The 25,108-nt window shown below is 37.5% G+C and overlaps 1 protein-coding gene across 5 annotated transcripts in view; it reads right to left on the reverse strand.

Annotated features, from left to right (window-relative positions):
- LOC148836563 (uncharacterized) overlaps window positions 1–25,108 on the reverse strand; it is a 72,967-nt gene that overhangs the window by 38,771 nt on the left and 9,088 nt on the right. For all 5 annotated transcript variants that reach the window (XM_088912739.1, XM_088912734.1, XM_088912736.1 and 2 more), the window contains 4 exons: window positions 17,915–17,992; window positions 6,059–6,193; window positions 3,842–3,886; window positions 733–849 (listed from right to left, as the gene is read on the reverse strand). In XM_088912739.1, coding sequence (XP_088768865.1) covers window positions 733–849; window positions 3,842–3,886; window positions 6,059–6,193; window positions 17,915–17,992 — 375 coding nt within the window. The remainder of the gene's footprint in view (window positions 1–732; window positions 850–3,841; window positions 3,887–6,058; window positions 6,194–17,914; window positions 17,993–25,108) is intronic.

The following is a 25,108-nucleotide window of genomic DNA, read 5'->3' on the forward strand; positions in this document are numbered from 1 at the left end:
GAGACTCTTCTGCTGACAGCTGCTGGTCACTTTGAGTGAAGTTACACAGAGTGCGTGAGGTCAAAAGTGTTAAGGAAGGAAGACACAGATGATAAAAACCAACCTAATCATTACTTTTCACATTTAAACGGTTTGGTACTAAAGGAACACAATGAGTACAGCATTTTGTAACACATGACAAAAATATTATTTCTGTTTGGATAATTTTCTTTAAATTCACATGTTGTCTCAAGTACATTCAGTTACCACACTATCTGTGACATAGTTATTACTGTTACAATATTTACATTGTAAATTACACATACTGTATTTACATATTACATACAGTATGTACATACACAAACACATTACATACTCTGGATGGCCAGTGAGAATTAAAACAGCAGTTTTAACTTTACTGTGCATTTCAGTAAAATGTAGTACATACAGTATCAGTTCTGTGTTTTCCAGGTATGAAACAAACTGAGTTTATATGACTAAAAGAGCCCACAAGTAAATGATAAATCTTTACAACATGAGGGTTTGCAAGGTTTAGACCAATGTCACTATTTTAGCATATTAATGTGTCAGCATCTGCAAACATCTTAAGTGTATGAACATTTATTAAAAATAAATTGTACAAATTGTGGATAACACTGTACTGTATGTATCATTTTTGATCATTTGAACTGATCCATCAGAGCCTTATGTTTTGTCTTATAAAATAAAACTTGAAAGTATTATTGCTCTTACTTGATCCCCAGGTGGTCCGAAATTTCCAGGCCTTCCCAATTCCCCCGGGTCACCCCTTGACCCATTACAGCCATCTACCCCCGGGTGACCTCTTGAACCTGTGGGTCCTGGAAATCCCTGTGTGAATGTTACAGACACAGACAACGTTACAGAAACACACAGCTGCAATTAATAGTAGTAAAAGGCTTGGCATTCACCTGCAACCTGAAGGCTGATATATGGCAGTCAGGTGATAATGCCATTTGTCTCATTTAAATAGTAAACAAAGAATGGTAGTAAAAATAGAAACAAGAAAAAGACAAGCAGTGGTTGCAGGTGACCCCTGAGCCAACAGCAGTTTGTTATATAGCTGGTGCCACCCGAGGGGCAGACAGACTCCCAGCTGAGGTGGATGAGAGCCCAACTGTTGTTCCTTGTTTCAGAACGAATGACACTGGCATCTGCATCACACTTTCCATTCAAAATACGTTCAAAGACCGTGGACACCGACTGAAGAGAGAAACGTACGCAGATGTTATCAAAATAGAAGAATTAGGAAATGAAAAAAAAAAGAATGTTATAACTGAAGAAAGAATCTTTGACCATATATACTGTATATAGGTAGAAGCATAGAAATTACATGAAGGGATGTTATGTTATGTTAAAATTGTATGATGCACTTGTAAGACCTTATTTAGGCTACCATTTTGGCTACAATACAAAAAAGACATATATGTACAGTGCCTTGCAAAGTATTCTGACCCTATTAAAGTATTCACAGGGTGCTGGGTTACAACTGATACACATTCTTTTCCAATCAGTGTTTTTATTATAAACTCACAAGCTCAAACAGAAAACTTTTAGGGGGCAAAGGGGCTCTACCATATGTATTAATGTGTAGGGTCTGAATAGTTACGCAAGCCATATATTTCAGTTTTTGATGTACTTTTAAATACATGGTGATCTTTTAAATCTTAAACAAATTCCTGTCTGAATAAAAATACTAAGAAATATATTGGAAAAAGATGTGTATCATTTGTAATCCAGCAACATTTGAAACTTCTAAAGGGTCTGAATACTTTTTCAAGGCACTGTATAAGTTCCTAGGCCAGGAATATTCTTTTTATGACGGGATAAAAAAACAGAATCTTTTCAGTCCTGAGCAAGAAAGACAACGAGGGGACCCGATTCAAAATCAGATTAAAAAAGTTAATGACAACTCAGTGGTCTTCTTCAGAATCAAAGTGAAAAATGAACCAGAGGACACAATTGGAAACTAAGGGGGATTGCATTTAAAAGACATTCTTTTAAAGGTCTCTGTGCAAAGGGAGTTTGGAACCGGTTACCCAGCCATATTGTTGAAGCTGAAACCCTGACTTTTTTTAAAAGAAAAGACTGGATGAGATCATTGGAACAACCAGATAGTAAAACCCAGTTTTCATATTCACTCTAGACAGATTACCAGAAGGTCTGTCCTGGCAACCATAGCAACCAACAATCATGCTGTTTCATCTGCCAATCAATCTGTAACCATGACAACGTGAAATGGCAGGAAGTCTGTCACCCCTGATCACTACTAACACAGCACTTGCCTTGTTTCCACAGGATATTTAAGACACAGTTTTCCCAGTATTCTCTGCTCTGTTTTTAGGGAGTCTTTGTTTCAGTTTCAGCATTCATTTTCCACTGTACTCTTGTGTTTCTCGGCTTTGGACTTTGCTTGTGTTTTTGATCCTGCTTTGGATTTTCCCTGCTGTACTAAGTTGTTTCTGTTTCTGTTCTGTTATGTTTCTGCATCTGGTCCCTTATTTCACTCTTATATTTTTCCTGTGTTCTTTTGCAGTGCTGTTGGCGACAAACTGCTTGATTTCTCACTTGGATTATACAGTACTTATTACTGACACCTGCCTGCTGGCTTGCCTGCCTGTTCCACCCTGCACGTGGGTTCACCTCACTGCCTTGGACTCTGCTCTCAGCAGAGCTTATTACACCAATGACCTATATGGGACAGATGGCCTTCTCTGGCTTGCAACTATTCCCATGTGCTTCTAAAGTTAGTAAAAAATAATGTTTATAAAAGATGAGGTGGTGATGAGATCAAGCTGGTTGCAACTAGTAGTATGAAGATCAGCTGCATAATTGCACTGCATCAGGGTGTGATTTGCTTTGAGGTGTCAGTATTATGGTGATACTGAAGTATTAGATGAGACATGACTGAAGATGTAGTGCCACCACAATTGTTCAGTTCCACATGCCACTTTGTCATCACTTACAGTATTCTTCATAGCTTAACAATTATAGAGATGCAAGAAGTCACAGTGCAGCTCACTGAACGTTTGAGATGAGCTTTAATATGTGATGAAGGTGTATCCCCCAATGTGCCCTCCCTTCAATCAGTGTTACACAAGAGTATAATGCGAGCACAGTTATGGTCAACCTATGTTATACCATAAATGGGTGTTCATACGTGACCATTGCCTACATATTGGAATTATAGAAAAAATGTCCACATATGGCATAGTGCTTCCTCCTGATAATGTTATCTTCAGCTCTCAGTTATTTTTGAAATGTGAAACACAATGCAAGAGGTGTCTGTCAAAATGCACTCAAACCAGGTCTGGAGGAATGACCCCAAGCCAGGGTCAGATTTCTACACAATAAAAGCATAAGAACCACCATCCTGGTATCAACAACATTTCCATAATCTATATCTAATCAATCCTCTTGGATTATAATAAATAAAAAAAACATCTGCATTCAAAACAGATTACCTGTGTTCTACCAGATTACCTGAAGTCCCACAGATAATCATGAAATAAGAAACCAGGTAGAGCAACATTCTCAGGACTGGCCACCAGGGGGAGTTAGATCTACACATTTCTTTATCTCTCCATGTTTGCAAAAGACTTTGACAACATCACTGAATGTACATATCCTTCATTTTAAAAAGGCTGCTTCACTTTACATTCTGAGAATAATCTTTCATACAATACATCACCTAATATATTTTTAGGTTCCGTAGTAAAGATACAAATTTTCAAGAAAGCAAAAAAAGAAAAAGAAAGAAAAAAAACGAGTAGCAAACAACATTAGACAAAGATTTGGCACATTAGACATAAAAAATACTTACAGGGACACCATCTGATCCTGGAAATCCTCGGAATCCCATGCTACCCTTCAATGATACAGAATCATGTCACTACAAACAATCTTATTTGTGAAAGATTTATAAAGATTTGGATTATGCTTTCAGTTTAGGAAAATACCAGCATGTTTTAGTGGGGGTATTGATTAACATTTTAATAATTTTATCAATATTTATCATTACAATTTTTAAGCTTTGTGTTGGCTGAAAAATAAATGTAACATTATTTCCATCTGAAATCTTTGAGAGTAACTGTAAAGCAATGGAACACATACATACTTGTGAACAGAAGAGCACAATTATTTTTGTTTGGAAAAATAGTGTTATTTGTAATAGACTTTCTGTTATCAAGGATCACCTAAATATGTTTTTCTGTATTCAGTTTCAAACTTCTGAAAGAGGGTTTCTGTGAAATGTCACTGATATTATTCTGATTATTCTGAATTAACACAATGCATGTCAAAAATACATTTTTCTGAAAACCTAATGCACACTGAGCACATTTTACATAATACCCACTTTCAATGGATTTTCTTGGCTACTTATTTTTTAAGTGTGGGAATAAAGAGTTACCAACTATACTGTTTGGTTACAGACAGCCATCAACCCCAGTTCCAAGCAAGAAAGCATCGGGGTTTCCTTTAATTCTCCTTTGGACATGCTGCAAGTTCTATAGTTTCTTAGACGTTAGCAAGTGCTGAATGTAGGACCTGTGCTTTTCACCACGACATCACTATAAGCCAACGGTCCATTCTGGAAGATCCAGGAGACACTGATTCATAAAACTGGGCAGCTAATCCTAATCCCTGCACTCCAATGGAGGTCTGCCAGTCCTGAACCATCACTTGGAGAATCCTGGTCACAGATCTTGATTTCGACGTGTCAGGAATTGAATCCTAGACACCTGAACATGCCCATGATCACTCTAAACACCAGGCATTCCAGTCTATAACATTGTCTGTGGAATTGTTGGAGGAGTTCACCTAGAAATGGCCCACATTGTCGGAGAAATAAATTAATTCAGCTAAATAAATACCCAACACAAAGGCTGCAACAAGCGTAAACTGTAAAACTTGATTATCTTGTGGAATTATAGCAAGAGAGATATCCAGCACACCAGTTTGTTCAACACAGTGTAAATAATTGCGATGGTCCTTGGCAAACAGCAGCTGAAAACTGTGGCCTTGGTTTTACTGAAGAGCAGCTTGAGCTATGAGTGTTTCCTTCCTCCTCATTACTCCCCAAACAAATACTTTTCTCTTACCAGTCAAAGAAATTAAATCCATTCTGAATTGCTCAGATCTATAACGGGCTTGTCTATTTGGAATTAATGTACTGCACATATTCACATAAGTGTCATTTTTCAGAAATTCAATTTCCAGACAGCTATCCAGGGACAGTACAGTATATTAATTTACTGAAAATGATCCCATGGAAATGTAATGAACTGTTTCTTGCTTTGTACAGGGAGAGTAGGCTATGTGTTCAGCATAAATCTTAGACTACATACAGTACTAACAAAGAAAAATATTTTGAATTCACAATGACACCTGTAAATTACCTGCAAACTTTGTATGAAGACATCTATAATATGTATCCTGTTTTGCATCTGGACAGGTAATACAGTTCTTCTTTGCACATTTCTTTAACCTTTACCCATTTTTATTATCCATAGTTGTAACAGACAGTAAGCGTGAGTATGCCTTCTGCCTAAGAAGAGCTCATTAATGCTCCTTGATAGCTGAGCTTTCCTTTGTTTAATACTGGCGTCTCCTCAGATGTGTGAGGTAGCCCTGTGACAGGGAGAATACAGCACGCCAGGGAGCTCTAAAGAAGAGCCCCAGAGAGCCTGAGAACTCCTGAGCCAGCAGGAGGTCCAAGCTGTTGAGTCAGAGAGTGGCAGGGATACTGTGGAGAACTGAGGAGAACAGACCATAAGCCACAAGGGGCTGCTATGAAGCTTAACAAGGTTCACACTAAAGATTTTTTTTTCTTCAGAACTACCAAGTTTACTGTTAAAAGAATGAAGGGTGCTAAAGCGCTGTGACTCCAGCAATCCGGCTCTCGACTTCTTCGTTATTCAACCTGTTCCAAAACTCTTTACACATTATCCAAGTTCCAGACTACTGTACTTGCCTGGTACAGTCTTGCTTGATCTTTCGGGGAGACAAAGCAGTGCTATCTACAGTATGCAATACTCACTTTGGCGCCTTTGGGTCCTGCCTTGCCAGGTTCCCCCTCGTCGCCACGCTGACCCTTCTCCCCTGGGGGTCCGGGGAGGCCTGGAAAACCTGGGGGTCCCAGAGGGCCCAGAGGCCCAAGCACACCTGGTCTTCCCTAGGAGAAGAACAACAAAATTATCAAGGAATAATTTCAAGCACTTTAGATGCCTCAGTATTGAGATTAATTCTATTTCACACTTCATTGTAGTGCAGAACTCTAGTCACATTTTAATAACGTGCTGAACGGGGCTCATCTACTGTTTTTTTTTCTTATTTCCTATCAATTAGGACCCTGTGGTAGATACTCTTCTAGAGTTTTGAAATTCACATGGAAAGGGAAGCTATGAGGTATTAAATTCTCTATTCTACAGCTTAAAAGGTCTGTGGGAGGCCTGGCTCTGTATTGAGTGCCTGACCTCAAGAAAACAATCCAATCAAAATTAGTCTTAATCTGGAATGACCTTAAATTATACAGTATCATTCCTCACTATGGCCACAGGAGGGCATCACATCACACATATCTCAGAACTACCAAAAGTAAACATTTTCTCCTTACAAATGCATGTACTGTACACATACAGTACACATACATGTCTGCATGGGTCAATGCAAACCACATATTTTCCTGTTAATATGTTATTCACCACACTTCATAGAAAAGAGAACAACTCAAGCATCTAATTGAAAGAAAAGTTTAAAATACATGTGAGCCCACAGACCTTTCCCCAAACATTAAGAGAATGAAAACCATTTTAGTGTCACATCAAGTGCAGCTCTTTTGTGGCAGATTTCCATTTCCAAAACAAGCAAAAGTAAAATTACACTCCCACATCTGCACCATGCTGCCCCCATCTGATTTAACACATTTCTGAAAGACAATAACATTGCAATGCATCATATCTCAGTTTTCAGTGGCTTCCTAAACAAGTCTGGGCTTATCATTTCAGCAAACAAGACTCACTGTAAAAAAGAGCTATTGCCATTTGACCTGATGTCTGGGTTGCACAGTCTCTTTCTTTTTCAGCTGTTGCTTTCCTTAACCTTAACACCTATGACAGGTGAATATATAATTAGGGGTGCAGAAACTGTGGAGATGCATTTTTCCATGAAAACAGCCCGACACAGGAAAGATGCTGATGACAGTGATCTCCATTCCTTCTTCACTTTGTTCCAGAATTCTTTTTTTCAACATGAAATAAATAATCGCTCACACACAGAGACAACTTACATAACAACTGGAGCTTAACAAAAATACTTTAACGCTATTACAAACACAGGTATTTTGTCATTTTAACAAAGGTCTTGTACAGTATGTCACAAAATCACTTTATAATTATACATTTTTTATTAAAATATCCATACTGTATTCTTCAGTAGGATTTGAATTAATTAAAAAATTACACTGGCACTTTTAATCATTCAATAATTGTAAAGGACTACAAGAAATAATTTCTAGGAAGAGCACACTGAATGAAGGAATGCTGTTAATATAGTGTTAACATAGAAAAGGGTTCCTATTGTGAAGACAAAGGAATTAGAGCCTCCTCTCATTCTATAGGAATACAAGCTACAGGCTACAGAAAAATGACGTAACACTTTGGTCATATGCGATGTAGGGAAATTAGAATACCAAAGTAGAATACCCCAAAGGCTGAAAGAATTCTTTGAAAAAACAGAAGAACAAACAGAAAAACAGATAAGACAGCATAAACTGGAAGAATAAACTGCGTGATTCTGAGGCACACAAGAATCAATACTTGAACAATATTGAACAATTCTGTGACTGCAGATCTCATTAAAAACCTTACTGCAAGAAAATCCTTCTTGAAAACATAAAATCACAAGAGAAATATTGGGAAACCAAAAGCTCCTTTTGAACTCATTCTTTGGTTTGACTAAATCCATACAACTTTCTTTTTCTGGGCTTACTGTCAGAAACGAAAATGGTTCACAGTCGTTCGCTCTAGAGATGCTTTATTGAAATTCTTAAGCTGGCTGGTTGGAATTGCACATTCTACCATGAAAAAACCCAAACCATGCAGGAAATACAGTGGATGAACTTCTGAAGAAATGTACAACTGCTCTTGGCTAGCCTTAAAACATTATTCTGATGAATTCTATTCACCTACCGTTCAAGATGCAGAGGATGTGAAAATTAATTACTATGACTGTATACTATGAATATGTATGGTTATACTATATAACATACAGTACTGTATGCATATATATTAGTGCCTTGAAAAAGTACAGTATTCACTCTGTTTCACCAAGTATCGACTCGGGGGGTGAATACTTTTGCAACCAGCTTTTGCAGATGTTGCTGAAATTTAAATTCTTCCATCCAGTTTTGATTTAAAATATGTGAATGCACTATTTGTAATTCAACACAATAGGGCCTGAGATATCACTGAATACTTCTGTAAGGCACTGTATTGTACATAATACGCTATTTTTCCCAAATGCAAACAGCTTAATATAAAAAACAATATTTGCTTACACTTGGAAGTTACTCCTGTTTCTATCTTTTGATCCTTAACAATGGCTAAATAGTCCTACACATACTGTAATATGACTTCATGGGGAGTGGACTTTGAGTACAATAGACAGTAGTTTTTTTTTTCCTTTGTTAAAAATTTCAGCCTTTGAAGAGTGTCTACATGGCTTTACCTCAATCGGACCAAACCAATACAAATATCTATTACATTCTCTTGTATTTCTTTAAAATTCTGAAAAGAATATTTTGTGCATTTGTGGAAGTTGGCACTTAAGAAACAATGCATGCAAATAGATACTATTGTGTCTGCTAATTTTGTTTTTAATAGACAAAGGCCATATCAAAGTTCATTCTGCTTTCTTCACTCTTTTTTATGACCCATTATTTAGTTCTCTGCCAAATCTCTACCTTTTTGGCAAATACAAGGAGATGCAAAGAAACCCATTACACCAAAGAGAAGAAGAATTTAACAGAACCAACTGTAGCATGCCACTTCGTCTCTGTCTTTCTTTCAGTTAGGATGCCTGAAGTAATTTGGAGCCTCATAAAGACCCTATCGATACTGTCAAAACAGTTATTATCTACAGTACTCTGCCCGATGTCATTAGTGTAGCACATTGCAGCGACAGAGCAAGCTGTTCCGATAAGAGGAACGAACGAAGTCAAACCTGGGAGAAAGGGAGCAAGTCAAAGAGCCTAAAAGGGACAATATACTGTATCATGGCCATTTGATGCTAATGCTGTACTAATTGACTGGGCTGATACTAAGTGATGCGAAATATGGGCCCAATTTTCAGTAGTGATGGGACAGTGAAGTGTGTTTTTTTTCCAGATCCATATACACCCTGAGAGACAGGTCCAGCTGCATCTTCATTTCAGTCTGTCTGCAGAACTACCTGTGTCTTCCTGTCTTATTGTAGATCTTCTCTGAAAGAAATGGCCTGATGAACAGCAACCTTTTAACCTATGATTTTAGATTTGTTGACAATAGTGCAAAATCCAATTCAGGTCATTAATGTTATCTCGAACAGTTATTGACTAAAATTTGTTTTCCTTTTAAACATGACTAATTACTTTACACATATACTGATTTAAATTACACAATTATCTTAACTACCGTATGTAGTAACATTAATGATATTCACTTAAAAAGCCAATACTATTAAGAACAGTTAAAAAGAAATGTGGCATTCCAACATTTACAGTTTTTAAAATGCTTAAGGAAAGGAGGAGGCGAGCATAAGTTGCTAACAGTGCACATACAATCTGAGCAAAGTTCCTTAGCAAACTTCACAGAACATCAGGAGGAAAATTAATGAGAGGAGGCCATTATTTGGCCTGTTCGACTCATTTACTTCCATTTCTCTATACAGTATACAGCCCCACAGCCAAGACTTGCTGTACTTGGAAAAAGTCCCAAGTATTAATCCCCCTCAAGTGGCCCTCATGCACCAGAAAGGGACAGGTTACAGCATTCAATCAAACCTAGCTTGCATGTGAAGTGGAAATAAATGGGAACTCCTGGCATGAATCCACAGGGACACTAGGAGAGCATGACAACTCCATATCGACTGGCGTCAGGCCATGGATAAATCTGTAGGGCACCATATCTTGTTGTACCTCACATTTATATCATGTGCAACGGCTTTCCATGCCTTCATTCAAGTGACTGTGTGGTTTGGTGATGACTTTTAAATTCAAAAGTAAAATTTTTTTACTTTTTTTCTTCAGATGAGCCTGTTTGTGCGCCAGCTTCATTGTTTGTGCAGAGATGCAGTCTTGCCAATATTCTCAGCTGAACTGAAAACTGCAATTTTAAGACAGGTTGCAAGTTGTTTGCAGCACACAATGTGTTGCATCTGAATTGAGAATAAAGTTAGAGTTATACAGAAATAATCTTAGGGTAGCCAAGATCCACTGACAAAAAGGTTGTATGTAAATCTACTCTGTTCATTCACTTTCTGTTTTTGAAAAACTACATTAGATGCCTTCCTACCCAATATGTACAGCTCACTATCAACAATGCATTCAGCTAAATCAGGAAATTATGCCTTTTAATTCTACACCCACCTAATCTGGAATCCCCAGTTGCTTTTAAGATACAACACTCTGACGACAAGCTCCGTCTTGGAAGGAGAACGAGACTTCTAGACACACTACTCTGATACTTTCAATCTTTTATCGCAGGGTGCTAAGAGAGATTTAACTCTAAAGGCATGTAAGTATACAGTAATGCTATTTCTAGAGTGCAAACAGCAAGTGGAAATGTATTTGCTTTTGTTTCTTGGTTTGAAAAGTCTGATGTGTATCTCAAGGGCTGTGCGATAAGAAAGAGGAAAACTGAATTGTACCAATTAAGCTTCAAACAAAAGGGCTGGGTTTTTTTTGTCAGATCATGTCCCTTTTTAAGGCAGGAGGAGAAGAATGCCAACAAAATGCTAAGCAAACAGCAGTGATGTGATGTGATCACTGCTGGAAATAAAGGGCGGGGTCAGGTTGTGCAGCACATACAGTACACAGTGAGCCCCAAAGTTTCTGAACGCTTACCACACTCACACCACTGATGCCACACCACTAGAGTAGTTGACACATTAGAACGTTCCTGACGAGAGGAACTTCTGGAATGTGACAAGGTGAAGACAGTTAACATTCTGAGAAATATTTATGGTGAACATGAAAACCATTTGAAAAAATGTAAATGGTTCTCAGCTTTACAAATGTGCTTGTCTTCTTTTAACTAAAGTACACAAAACTCTGTCCACTCTTAATTCCTGATGGTAGAGAATAAAACTCAAAGAGCACTTTGGCTGTGACCTGGCACCTCAAAGTATCACAAAAAGAAAATAAAATAGCCTAGAATTCAAACTGCCATTGCCAATGACTGTCAGCTCTTCCTCTCATAAATATAAAGCATACAACACATGCCAACTGAGTTATTTCTCAGACCAACTACACCCTGTATTAAGTTTGAAACCCAAAGAGACACAAACATGAAAAATGAGAGAGGTTGATACCCTTTGTAACACTTGTATCTTTTCCATTGGGCTTGGTCTTCGTAAAAAAGTACTTTCTCATTTCTTATCCTATTTCTTGTTTATTTATACAGTAATACAAATGTAACAAGTATACCCATTTGTTTTTACTACGTTCCTTATCCTGTTGAGGGCTACATCAGACCAAGGTCTGACCTAGGGCACTCTGCCCTTTCGTATTTTGTTTATTGCGTGCACATGCCTCTTGTTTTGTCCAACTATTTAAGCCTGGCCCTCTCGCTCAGCATTGGGAGATAGACGCCCGGAAGCCCGCCTACCAGCGGGTCCAGGTGCGACCCAACGGCATAGGTTTCATCATGGCGTCCTGACCATCTAAATCCGGGGCTCGGAGCGCCTGGCCTCGTTATCCTGTTTTTATCTTCCTGGTTCCCTGTCCCTGTTCCTTATTTTAACTTTGTTTCGTCTTGGTTGGATCCCCCGGTTTTGGACTTTGGACTGCACCCCAGATTCCCCCGGATTTTGACTGCCTGAACTTGTTTGCCATCGCCATGCCCCCCGAGCACTGGATCACCATAGTCATGCCCCCCTGTTTTGTCAACCCGTCCTGATCCTCTTCGTCTCCAACCCTGATGTCCTTCTCCACTTACAGTACTTCCGGATTATACCGTCTGCATAGGGTCCTGAACTACGCTTCGTGGGAGCCTGGACCGGCTCCTGTAACACCTAGGCTGCTGACAGTGTCTGGAGGGATTATGTAAAAATGACCATCTTCTAAAAGTCAATGTAACTGGGTCGGTAGAAACCTAGAAGTGGGAGGAAACCACACTGGCCAGAGAAAACCCATGCAAACAGAGAGAGGACAAGCAAACTCCACCCAGAATGTCAGCGGTAGCTGCCCTACCTCCCCACTAAAAAAGGGGACACATTCTAGTATAATGAAATCATATTAAACAAATATCCTGCCAATTGCAATTCTATTTACTCAACACAGAAGAGACTGAAATGCTCCTTTATATCAAGGAATGAAGGAGGTTTACTACTCAGCCTTTCTCTGCAACAGCGCATTTCACTGCAATCACACAAAACACTTCAAACATGTCATAACAGTGATCTGATAAGAGTCTCACCTGAAGAATGCGCTCATATTGTGGCAGCAGAAGCGAGTATTTACTTGTTTACGAGGTTATGGTACTTTGCTTTTACAGCATGGGACTATGACAAAACTTGCAAAAGGGCAGATTTTAGAGACAATGGGCAAATCCTACATTTAAATCATATCAGGATAAAACAAGACCCAGTATTCTCTTTGTCTCGGTTGTATTACTCCCTTGGTTAAGGGGTACCCTCCTGGCTACAGGACGAAGAGGGTAGAACTCTTCAGAGAGAAGAGCTAACCAGCTGCAAGCTGGAGATGGGGTGGGTACACCAAGGATGCTTGAGATTAATGTAAAGGGAGGTGTTGGTGTTCAAAATCTATACTCTACATAGTTATGATTATGCTTAGGAACAGCTGAGTGAGACTGAGGTGCTGTTAACACTCCTGTACTTTAGTTTAATAACTTTCATTTATCTTCATTGAAACAAGCTCAGATTCCAAACTGAAATTCAAGTAAACAAGGTGAAGTTACATATTACTCAATAAAGGTGAAGTCTATGTTGCAGTTGGGAACAAAAATGTCAGTCCTGGTTCTTTTTTAAGTCATTTGGTGTGTCACAGAAAGGTTGGGACATTAAAAGCCAGAAAATGTTTGGTATGCCCTGTAACAAAATTCTGTACCAGCTTTCACTAAAGCTTAGCAGGTCTATTGTCAAGATTCTATGTATGGAAAATAAAATATGAGAAAGCTCAACAGTTTTTCAAGAAATATCTGTGTTTTGGTGCATACACAGAACCTACCAATAACCACTATTTCCTACAATGTTTCATACAAGAACAAAGAAGTTCTAGTTTTTTTTTCACAGGAAATGCCTCTAGCTGGTACCCATTCTGTCTACTGTTTATTGTCCAGGTGCACTTGAGAGTGAGACTACAGTAGTTAAGTATGGCCCATTTTTACAGGTAATTCCAATTCACCCTCTCAGACAAAGGTATTTTTGAGTAACATAAATCCAAGTGCATCTTATGCACGGGCAATACATCCACGATCAAAAAATCAATTACATGTTTCTTATTATGAGCACCTCTATGAAAATCTGTAAACATTTCAATATTCCCTGACAAATGTCATAACTTACTCAACTTTCTTTAATTCAGACTCTAGTCTTTACTTGATTCTAAAATCCTCCTTTAGCCTTAGCTAGGAATATGCCATATATTTGGAAATATTGTTTATACTGTTGATCTGAGGTCATCTTTTAACCTCTCCTAGGATTGCCCTAGATTTGAAAACAATTGTAATCATAATTATTGCCTCAAACATACAGTACATGAACACATGCTCCTACTGGCAACTGTTAAGGAAGGTACCATTTAAGCTTTTTAAGCATTAAAATTAAAAAAGTGTATGAACTAATGATTAATATTATTGGAATTACAAATTGGGACTTGTACAAATAACAAATTAAAAATTGCCGGTGTACTGACCTTCTGAATCAAGCTAGTCTCTTTTACGGCATTTTAATAAAAGTCAGAATTGGCATTTTTTGTAAGAATTTTTTCTCTCTCTGAGCAAAACAGACTCATAGAGTGCGTGAAATAACATGATGGCATTATGGAGCATTTTTTAAAAGTTTTTCATCTAGCCTGAGGATATTGTTGAATTGCATATCAAATGTCTACAGTCTGGTATGCCTAGCAGTCTTCAATATCTATGTAAATACTGTATATAGGATTTTGTGATGCCTTCTGACCTTCAGTCCTGTTGGAATTCAAAGGCAACATAAGTTAAGTAAGTCTGGGATCAAAGGAGATTTGTGATATCATAATATCTCATGCACAATGCATACAGTACAGTGTGTTTGGTTTAATTAATTGGAATGTTAAACATACTGTATGTCATCATTCAAATATTGCATATGTTGAACTGTATTGTCAGGCCAACAAATACTACAGTAGCCAAAGAGTGTTTTTTGTTGTACCTGTAAGTCCATGCATCGTTTCTCTGAGATCAAGAGTGCAAAGTGAGCCATTGTGTGTTTTGTTTTTTTTCATAGGTGAGGTAAGATCTTCAAAAAGAAACAAATAAAAAAGGGTTTTATCTCAGATGGGCGTGCTTCAGAGGGAGACATGCCTTTTTTGAATTACGAAGTACTGTACCATACAGAATATAGACACGAAACTAGCAGATAAAGAGATAAAAACAATGCTCCCTGCTCTATGGATATAAAAAAAAAAATTTTTCTTGTCAGTAAATAGCACATCTCACTACATCTCTAAGTATTATAAAACATTATTAAACTAAGTTTAAAAGGTCAATCTTAGCCTTCTATTAACATAATTATTATGTTTGTTCCTAAGGTACTAGAATTTTGGAAGTTCTGTTTAGGAATAGTTAAGGTACGTTTGCAGAATTGTTAGGAAGATTTTTTCAAATTCCTCCTCACTAGACACAAGCCCCTTCTTGTACCTTTTGGCATCAATGTATGCCTGCCTGAAAATCACCCAACCATTCAGATTCCTCTCTTGCTGTATTCTCCAGTTGTAGGGAGAATCTTTTAAGGATGATTCTGACTTCAGCCATAATCCCACAGATGTCAGCTTCGCACCACTGGCTCCTAAGCCAAGCACAGACACCCTATGTCTGAATCTGCGGTTCCTCTTGTACTGAGCATGACTGCTAATGCAAGAACAGTGACAGGAACACTATACTGTAAAAAGGCATCCTGGGGGGCGTCCTGGCCAAATTTCTCATTGGCCTTTACCAATCATGGCCACCTAGTAATCTCCATCTATGAACTGGCTTCATCACTCTGTTCTCCTCCCCACTAAGAGCTGATGTGTGGTGAGCATACTGGCGCACTATGGCTGCTGTCGCATCATCCAGGTGGGGCTGCACATTGGTGATGGAGGGGTGTCCCCATTACCTGCAAAGTGTTTTGATTGGAGTGTCCAGAAAGGTGCTATGTAAGTGTTATCAATTGTTATTTCTTTAATACATCATCAGCAGAGTAAAACTAACCCGTCTCACAATGTTCCAAATCCAGCTCATGTTCCCTATCAGTGGATGACCAATCCATTGCTTGTCATGTGAAACGTCTCCTTTCATTAACACCAACTGACTTGTATTTGATTACCTCGAGATCATAGAATGCAAACAGTAAACTGGTTCTATATTAAGGCAAACAGCATAACCGATAGAGAAATATTGGAATTAATGAGATCTGACTAAAGAAAATGGTCTAAGCTGTGAAAAGGTTTCATAGAGCTTTAAAATTCTTTTTTAAACATTGTTGCACTTACTATCTGACCCTAGGACTCTCATGTCTGACAGAACAAGTGACATGCAAGAAAATATAAAGTGTACAATACAATGTGCAAACTGCCAAATGCAATCCCTGAAAAATCCATTGTGAGTATTCAATATGAGGTCTTTCTGTCTGATCTGTGATCCAGAAGGAAGCTAACACAGGTGTGTGACTTCCTGTCAAAATCAAAAAAAGAGGAAAAGCATTACGCAAGTCTTGCTATAATATGACATACAAGATGTATAGCGCAGTTCAATTATCTGATCGCCAAAATGTCTAGTCATAGCAAGCAAATTAATATTGTTTTAGCATATTAGTACAGTATGAGTCAGTGGCTTCATAGTACTGCAGGAGATTTCACTTTTCACAAACAGTTCAAATGCTTCCCACAGAGACCTGATTAATAAATAGAAAAACCACCCTCGCTTACATTAACCAAACCAGAAGCTCTAATAAGAACCTTAAGAGTTATAACTATAATTCAAAAAGATCTTTAAGTTTAAGAAAAATAATAAATACCATGCCTGGAAACATAAGAATGCAGCCAGATAACAGCTGCAAATTATTGGTATTGATTTACGAGCGTCTTTCTCATTAATAGCAAGAGACTTTTCTAAATCCTGTGGCATTCTTTAAAAATACAGATGATGGCTGTTGCCGTCACTAATTAAAGGGTGAATATTTTTATGTACTTGATACGATGATTTTCAAACAAAGAGGCAGCAAAGCCACTCCAATAGAGTTATCGTTTAAGACTTCAATGAAGAAAAGCTTTTCCTTTCAGCAAAAGCAAAGGCATGACCAATGGACAAAAGTGAAGCACGTTGATACACATTTCTTTTCTACTGTAAATAATGACCTCTCCTTTAATTTTCAGAACAAATGCAGACTGCTTGTAGAGAATGTACAGTTGCACATTTTCAAAGCAGCTGCACATTTTCCCTTTACAGCTATATCCATGTTTACTATCCATGAATGCTAAGTAAGGACTTTTTCCTGTGATGGCACTGGCTTCTCGAACTTCCTGTTTTCCCAGAGTTTGAGAAACTATATATGTTTACAATAGGACTGTTTGGCTTAATTCACCAAATGCTTTTTTAAAACAGCAAGAGTTTTGTGGCCACATATCAAAATCAGAAAGAAATGGAGGTCAGACAACCATATCAACTCATACTGGAATCCATACTGGAATTCGCACATATATCCTATTATCGCTAAAATCCCATTTATAAAGTTTTGACCAAAGACCAAATTTTGAACAGGAGTAGTTCCATGCTTCTGAAATTGGTTTATAACCTGCATCATGTATGTATAAACATTATAGTAACACCTTTACAGAAGTTTTGCAAAGTTTTGTTTGTTAATTAAATTTGCCAATTCAAACAATGCTGCAGCTGATAAGAAGACGATGTCTGAAAGATTTTCCAATACCGTATGTGGGTTTAGGAGACTATCTTGCAACCTCAATTATTGTTTCATATGTAATGACAAATCTTCTTAGCTGCCTGCTCTTTGAACATGTGTAGTTTCAGAAGTGGAAAAAACTCCTTACAATCTGTATTGGTTAACTTAGAAGCCTAAGAAAGAGTGGTGGCAGTAATTAAGTTACAGTAAATGTTACGATAAAACAAAGCAAAACAAGAAATGCCAAATTACATCTAACTAATCTCATAACCTACTACCCAACACCATCTTCTTTTAAAAATAAGAACTTTTGTAAACTTTGAACTTTATTTTTGTTATCATCCTGGGCTAGTAAATCTGTAATCTGCCAGCATTACTTTACTCACTCACTTGTGCACAGCACAAACTTGACAGAGGTCTGGCATAATTAGTGCCACATTTGTGAGGTTGTAAGTGGGTGTTTATCATGATTATATTGTAGAAGATGAGCCTTTTAAATTGAAATCACACGCATCATTGACAGAGCCAAGTGTTTCCTTACCCGAGAGCCTTTTTCTGGGAAGCACTGGCAAACAGAGCAGTCTCTCCCAGCACAGGGGCCAACGTGGTCAAAACTACCCTGAAAGTAAGAAGACAAAGCAACATTAATTTGAAACAGATAAGACGAGTTTTTGCCATAAAGAATACCACTCAGAAGGATGTTGTCAGAGTGTACTGTAGTTCAAGGAAACCGTATTATGATACAACGTACTTTAGGTCACCTCGTTTCTGTTCATGGTCATCTTCGTTGTAATTAATTATAAAAATATATCACAGTGAAGCTTCTTCCTTGTATATTCCTATTGATACAAGTTATTTATATTGTATGTGGAACAGGGGGATCACATGACTGGTATGCTCTGAGTCCTGTTGGCAACAGACAGTTCAGTTCATTTTGTTTGTTATTCCATGATTTTATAGTGTTGTGATTGGCCTGCTGCAGTGCAACAGTAGCAGCCTGTAAAAGCCAAGATGGCAACAGTGAGCTCATTGCGATAGGTGCAGACTTTAACGGTGAGATGTAAAAAACTGGTATAAAAACTGCACAAAGTTCTGTGAGCAAAAGGAATAAAAGAAAAGGCTCTGAATACTTGTGCAGTGAAGTGGGAGAGTGTAAAACAGAAGGTGATATAGCTGTAAAATGGTATAAATCAAATTTCCTCATAGTAGAGTTCTCAGAGCAATCAGGAGGAATATTGGTATATTGCTGAATAATGCTGGTATATTGACAGACAACTAATTTCGCAAGACACTGGAAAACTCAAATTGAATAGAGTGATGGTGTTTTTTTCCAATTCTTCCCTTCCACGGGACACCCTACCACAACAGCAATCGCTTATCATCACCTGAGGGAAAAAGGAAATGAAAAAGCCGACTCAAAACAATGTGAGGTGAAAATAGGATTCCAGTTCACAATAACTACTGTAAACTCCAAACTCCATTGCCCCGTGCAAAAAAAAAAGAAAAATGCTTGCGCACACTATCCATTTGATTGTGACTTACAGGTACAACAAAAAACACTCTTTGGCTACTGTAGTATTTGTTGGCCTGACAAATACTTTCTTATACAGTTAAACAAGAAGGAGTGCCCATCTTAAAATATACTGATATTGTAAATACACAGTTTTGGCTCTAGATACCTCATTTAATGATGTTACATTATTAACTTTAATCTGCTTCTGTATTAAAACATGTGATACATCTATTGGTTTACTGCATTTCAAAGCTTTCTAGAAATCCTCTAATTCTCTGATTTCAGTTAGACCAACAGACATATCTTTTTAGCATTTGATTTTACATTCCATAGGATAGAAGAATGTAAATATTGGCACTGGAATGCAGATCACAGGGAGGTTTAAGGTGAGAGCTTTTGAAAGATAAAGATCGTAACTTTTTTTTAAGAAAGTGCATATTTTTAAAGGGTTTTCTCTTGGTCTTCTAAATGATTTTTTGGCTCAGGAGTTTCTCATAGTGACACATATAGATGCAATTATCCATAACACGTTCATTTTAAAGGAGCAATGTAGCGCTGATATTAATTAATAAAAGGATTTAAAATGTGATATAAAGGTAATAAAAGGTAAAACAAACTTCATAATGGTAGTTAATAAAGTGTAAAACATATAATACATAAAATACTGTACCAACACAACTGGTGAAGCTTCAATCACAATTCCACAATTCATCATGAGATGATTTTATCTGATATGTGGAGGCACTCTGTTCATTTTCAGATATTTGTGTAAGATTTGTCAGTACGAGTTACATATAAAGAACAGTAAGCAGCTTGTCTTATGAACAGAAGTTACAGGACCACCTGTTTTAACTGTCCAGAAGCCCACATTACATCAAACATCAGAGACAATCATGACAACTCTAAATCATGACACCTTCCGAGAGACTTCTCACTGTCGGTTTCATCCACTTTGCTTCTGCAACACAGAGATAGAACAAGAGCTGGAGCATTACATCTTTTTTTTAACCCCACTGTGTGGGGGCTTTCCTCAAGTGGGATCCACTTCCTAGGACTTTCTCTGACTGATCCTGTTCTGGTAAATTACCCACAATCCCTCAGATCAGGAACTGCAATCCTGCCTGTACAACATAGACCGAGAATGTTTATACCTGTATGTCATTTATATCTACAGTCTGTTTCAAATCCACGATATACTTTAGCTGGACATTCTACTGAATGTGCACACACACATCTGTCAGTGAATACTTGCTTTTGGAATCCGTGGTGTAAAAGTGAATTGGCCATGCACAAAGTTTACTTGAACAAAATCACTTGGTTTGAGAAGCAGTTCACACTGGGGGAACACCTCATTAACTGAGAAACCTTGTTTCAGGGATCAGGCATTCCTTCACCCTTCACAAGGATATGGTTTTATAAGCATTAATTAATAATTAATGAGGGATTGCCCTAATTATTAACTTTTATTTACAATGAATGTCACTATTAAAAAACAATGCGATTTTTTTTCAAGGAAGCCCTGAGCATTTACCAAACCCTTTGCAAAGTGCAGATTGATTTGATCCAGATCAAATTGGAGCATCAGGGCCACAGACCTCCATATGCGCAATGTACAGGCTCCTTTGCTGGGGAAGCCATTGGGGTAACCCAAAGCCAAGCACTTCTACAACAGCAGGATGTCAAAAACAAGAGATGTTCAATAGAACTGACATAATCAAGCAATAAACTATTACCAACTGTAAGCACAAACAATTAATCAAATCACAATTATTATTTAGTAATCTTTTTATATTTAATTATGCTTATGATGTACACCAGATACATATAGCAATCAAAGCACGTCAAAAGTAATTTTCAAGTCGGACAAATTTTTATTTTCAGACATGCCAACATAAGTATAATGCTGTTCAAACCATGGAAAGTCTGGACAAACTGTCTCCACTCACTCGCCAGTCACTGTTCATGTGATTATCCTTTCAACACAATCAGGAATGTAGCTGTATTCTTTAAGATGCTGTTATTATATACCATTTAACTACCTATGAACCTGAATGTGTAGTTGTGTACTACAATTAACTCTGATTCCCTGCCTCCCATTTCAAACCATCTTAAAATATACATTCATGGTACTTAGCCCTTCACAGCTATAGATACAATAATTATATGAACTGTGGTACCTCAAAGGTGTCTTCATCTATTCACTGTTTCTAAATATTTTTTTCCAACTAACACTTCAGGCACATTCTAGTAAAACCAAACCTAACTGCCAGATTGCAAACAACAATTATACAGTAATGCTGATAACACTCTCTTTATCCACAGATAAAAACACGCTTTGAACAGGAATGTTTCTCTTGTGTTCACTGTTATGTTAATGTATCACTGTATTTGCATTATTTTGGGGGAATTCATTTGAGCACATAAATCACTGTGGAATTTGTTTTGGCTAATCTGCAGTGCAAAAACCACTTAAGACAATTACACAAATAATAAAAAAAAACAGTTAATACTAAGTCTACATACAAACCAACTGATTTAGCAAAAGTGTTTCAAACTCCACATAGATAGCACCCCTGGTCTGGAATTCAACCCAAGCCCCAGTGCTATGAGGCAGCAATGCTAACCACTGCACCACCCTATTCTACCCATGCTGCGCCTATTCATAATTTATACAGGTATTCAAACATGCCTAATGAAGTCAGGAGTTCTTTACATGGCAATACAGTACAACGTAGCTGTTAAATGTACAAAAAACTTTACACTCCATTTATGTACAGTTTGGCTTTATTAAAAAAATAAACATCTGATTTGAGATACTGATGAAATGTTCTTGACATCGTTTTAGTTACTATAACACCATTGTTAGTTATGATGATTGGTTAATTGATCACTGTAGGACTCTTACTGTAAGTGATATAGACTGTTGTCTAAGCAGTAAATGACCTCATTAGTGAGAGTTGTTTGGGTACAGGGGACAAGGTGATTTCACTTGCTCAAGGTCATGCCTGGTGAAAATCAATAAAGACTAACATGGAAAGGAATCTATATTATCAAGACAACAGCATTTACATGTTATCAGTAAAATGGAGGCTGATTTAAAGTAGTGCACAGTTACTTGCTGTCTGGGGTGATAATAGATAGTAAGTTATAACTTCTGAACTACTTACTTCTAACTGTAAGACATTATAGCCCAACACAGTTAATCAATGACAGACCATGCTCTCCAAGATTGGCAAATCATAAAAGACAGGCCCTCATAAAAGGTTTAAATTAAAGTGTCCTCCAAAAAAGCCATAGGAATCTAAGGAAATGTATGGACATAGATCAAGAATTAGTTAACAAACAAACAGCCCATCATCTTAAAGGACATGGGATTCAGAATTTCAGAATTAAAGTCTTTTTGGGTACAAGAAGTCTCCACCAACTTGCATACAAGTTTGGCTCTTTTATTTCCGACTTTCTCGGCTAATTCAATCTTGACAAGTTCCTGCTGATGATAAGCAGCCCATAACCATTACGCTACCGGTGCCATGCACGACAGTAGGAATGAGAAGAGTGCTACACCAAAAAATACAATCTTGTCCTTTTTGATCAGAATTATTTGTACCACATGATTGCAGTATCAAGTAAATATATTGCTGCTGACTAGAGATGTGTTTTCAACTCTGTTAAAAAAGTCAGCTGTGTGGAGTACATGTGATATTTTTGAACCATGGGCCTTTTTTGAGTTATCAGCCATTGAACTGGAATTATTTCAATGTCACTATTGGTATCCCTCACCAGTTTCCTCCTTGCCCAGCTGCTCAGCTTGGAGGGACAGCCTGATATAAGCAGTGTCTTAGTGGTACGATGCCTCTTCTTTTTCTTGATGATTGAAGAGTCTGTGCTGCTGTGTTCACAGAGATATTCAGAGACTTCAGTATGTTATTTTGCCCTTTTCCTGACCTGTGCTTTTCAATAACTTTATCCCTGACTTGCTCTGACAGCTGCTTAGTCTTCATGGTTGATTCTTTTCTTGAAATTCTTTAAATGACCAAGGAACCTCATAGAAATGGCTGTGTTATGAAATCATGTGAACCACTATTATTGTACTCAGACAGAGGCCACTGAACTAATTGCATCACTTGTTAAGGTAATTCTGTGCTCATGCCGTAAATTAATTTAGTTTGTCACAGGAATGAGTTTAAATACTTATGCAACCATGACCTTTCCATTTTTTTCCTTCGTATTGATTATCTAAAGACATCTTTGATGGCAACTGCAGGACATGACATTGAACATTATTTATCTTTCTGCACTTCCTGTGGTCTCAACCTGATGTGACAATATCTCAGCAGGACAGCAAACATGCTTATGCTGCTCATTCTAACAGGATGAGAATATTAAAGATACAGTATGCTGTGGATGTCCTACTTGTGAAACATGAGCTTCACTGAACATATGTGGGATGAACTAGGATATCATGTGGTACCTAGGGTTCAGATACCATTGAAAATGTTTTCTATAAGGGGACAGAATACTACTAGATAGTTTTTACAATCTGGTGCAAATCATGCATTGTACAGTAGGTGTTCAGCTTGTATGACTTTCAACACAAATAACACATTCTGATCTGAAATACTCAGGAGTTCTGAAAATCTACAGTAATTCAAAACTGATAGTGCTCAATACTGTACTGTACTCTATTCTAACAAACTGTTGTATAGCTGCAACTGAGTAGTGTTTCTGATCTTTGATCTCTGCATTGCAATTTATTAACGACAGTGGTCTACAGTGTAATATACTTCACTGCATGTAGTATTTGCACAGATTGTGTTATATATAGAACAGTCTGTCAATATGAGTAATTGAATTCACTAGCTGCACATTGAAATGGAAATCTAATAAGTAAATTGATTCTTAAAATGTAGAGAGCTATGCAAAAAATATATTGGTGCTTTTAGAAAATATATTTCAAGGATGTAACTGCTGTGCTACAGTACGTGCAGATTTTTAGAAAACAGTGCGTCAACAAAGTACACTGTTTAGGTTACTTTAGAAGACAATGTACCAAAACAATATATGCTGTCTGGGTCATTAGATTAGCCGAAAGTAACTGATGAGCTTTGAATAACAAATCTAGTGGTGCTTCTTCTTTCGTTTTATGATGTAATCTGTTTTGTCTTAAAAAAAGGGGAAGGTTTAGAAGGGACAAAGTGCTGAGCTTTCTCTGACAGCGCAACATCTTATAAAAACCCTGTACTGCTTGTAACAAATTGAGTCTCTGGTTGCACTTTGTAAAGTGGCAGCAGGGCTCCCAATATTGAAATAAAGACCTTACTCTCTTGTGGCTTCCTTGATAGTTATATTTCCATGACAACGTACATTAAAAATGTGGTTCAAAATTTGTTAAAAATAAAGTTAAAAAATAGATCAAAGTATAAAGGATGTAAAAAAATAGATCAAAGTACTTAAGGATATTAAGTAGTAAGGACTCAACATTTGTGCTGGGCATACTTGACCAAAGATTTAAACAATGGTGTCACAAAGGAATTACCTTATTCTGTACAATAATGGAAAACATAAATTAATTAAGCCTTCAGACCCTTCAGACCAAACCATAATGGTTATTTTTTCAGTATCTGCAATTGTATCAGCACTTTTAGAAAGAGACCAAGGGACCTGATCTAAATGTCCAGCTGAATCAAATTAGACAGATTTTTATCCTGGCATACAATAAGAGCACAGTGTCAGCACTGTATCAAGGTATAATGAGCTGTAGAAAAGAAACGACAGACTATATTAAGAAAAAATGGGAAATGGAACTGAACATTGCCATCACTAATGAGGAATGGAAGAATATATGCAAAACACAACACAGTCCCTCAGACTCAAAAAATTGTGTTGTGTGGAGTGGAGTTTTCCTGGAAAAACATAACTTGATTTTTTACAATCCCTGAAATAAAATCATCTCAGCTTGGTTTGCCACACCCATGCTGGAGAAATTGTGGTAAAGGGAAGCTGATGATTCCCGTACAGTATATATTCCCAGAATTCAGTCCTATTGGGAAGAAGTGTGGTCTCTTATCCAAAATCAGGTTCATTTGCGTACGGTATATTAGTACTCTACCTGAGGTTGAGGGATGGGATAAATACTGGCTTAAGGTATTTTTGGCAGAAAGCATGAACCTAAAACACATACTGTAAATGGCCCCAAAGAGATCCCCTAATCAAAGAAAACTG

Source organism: Atractosteus spatula, chromosome 4 (assembly GCF_055471065.1).
Source record: "Atractosteus spatula isolate fAtrSpa1 chromosome 4, fAtrSpa1.hap1, whole genome shotgun sequence".
Classification (NCBI taxonomy): Eukaryota; Metazoa; Chordata; class Actinopteri; order Semionotiformes; family Lepisosteidae; genus Atractosteus; species Atractosteus spatula.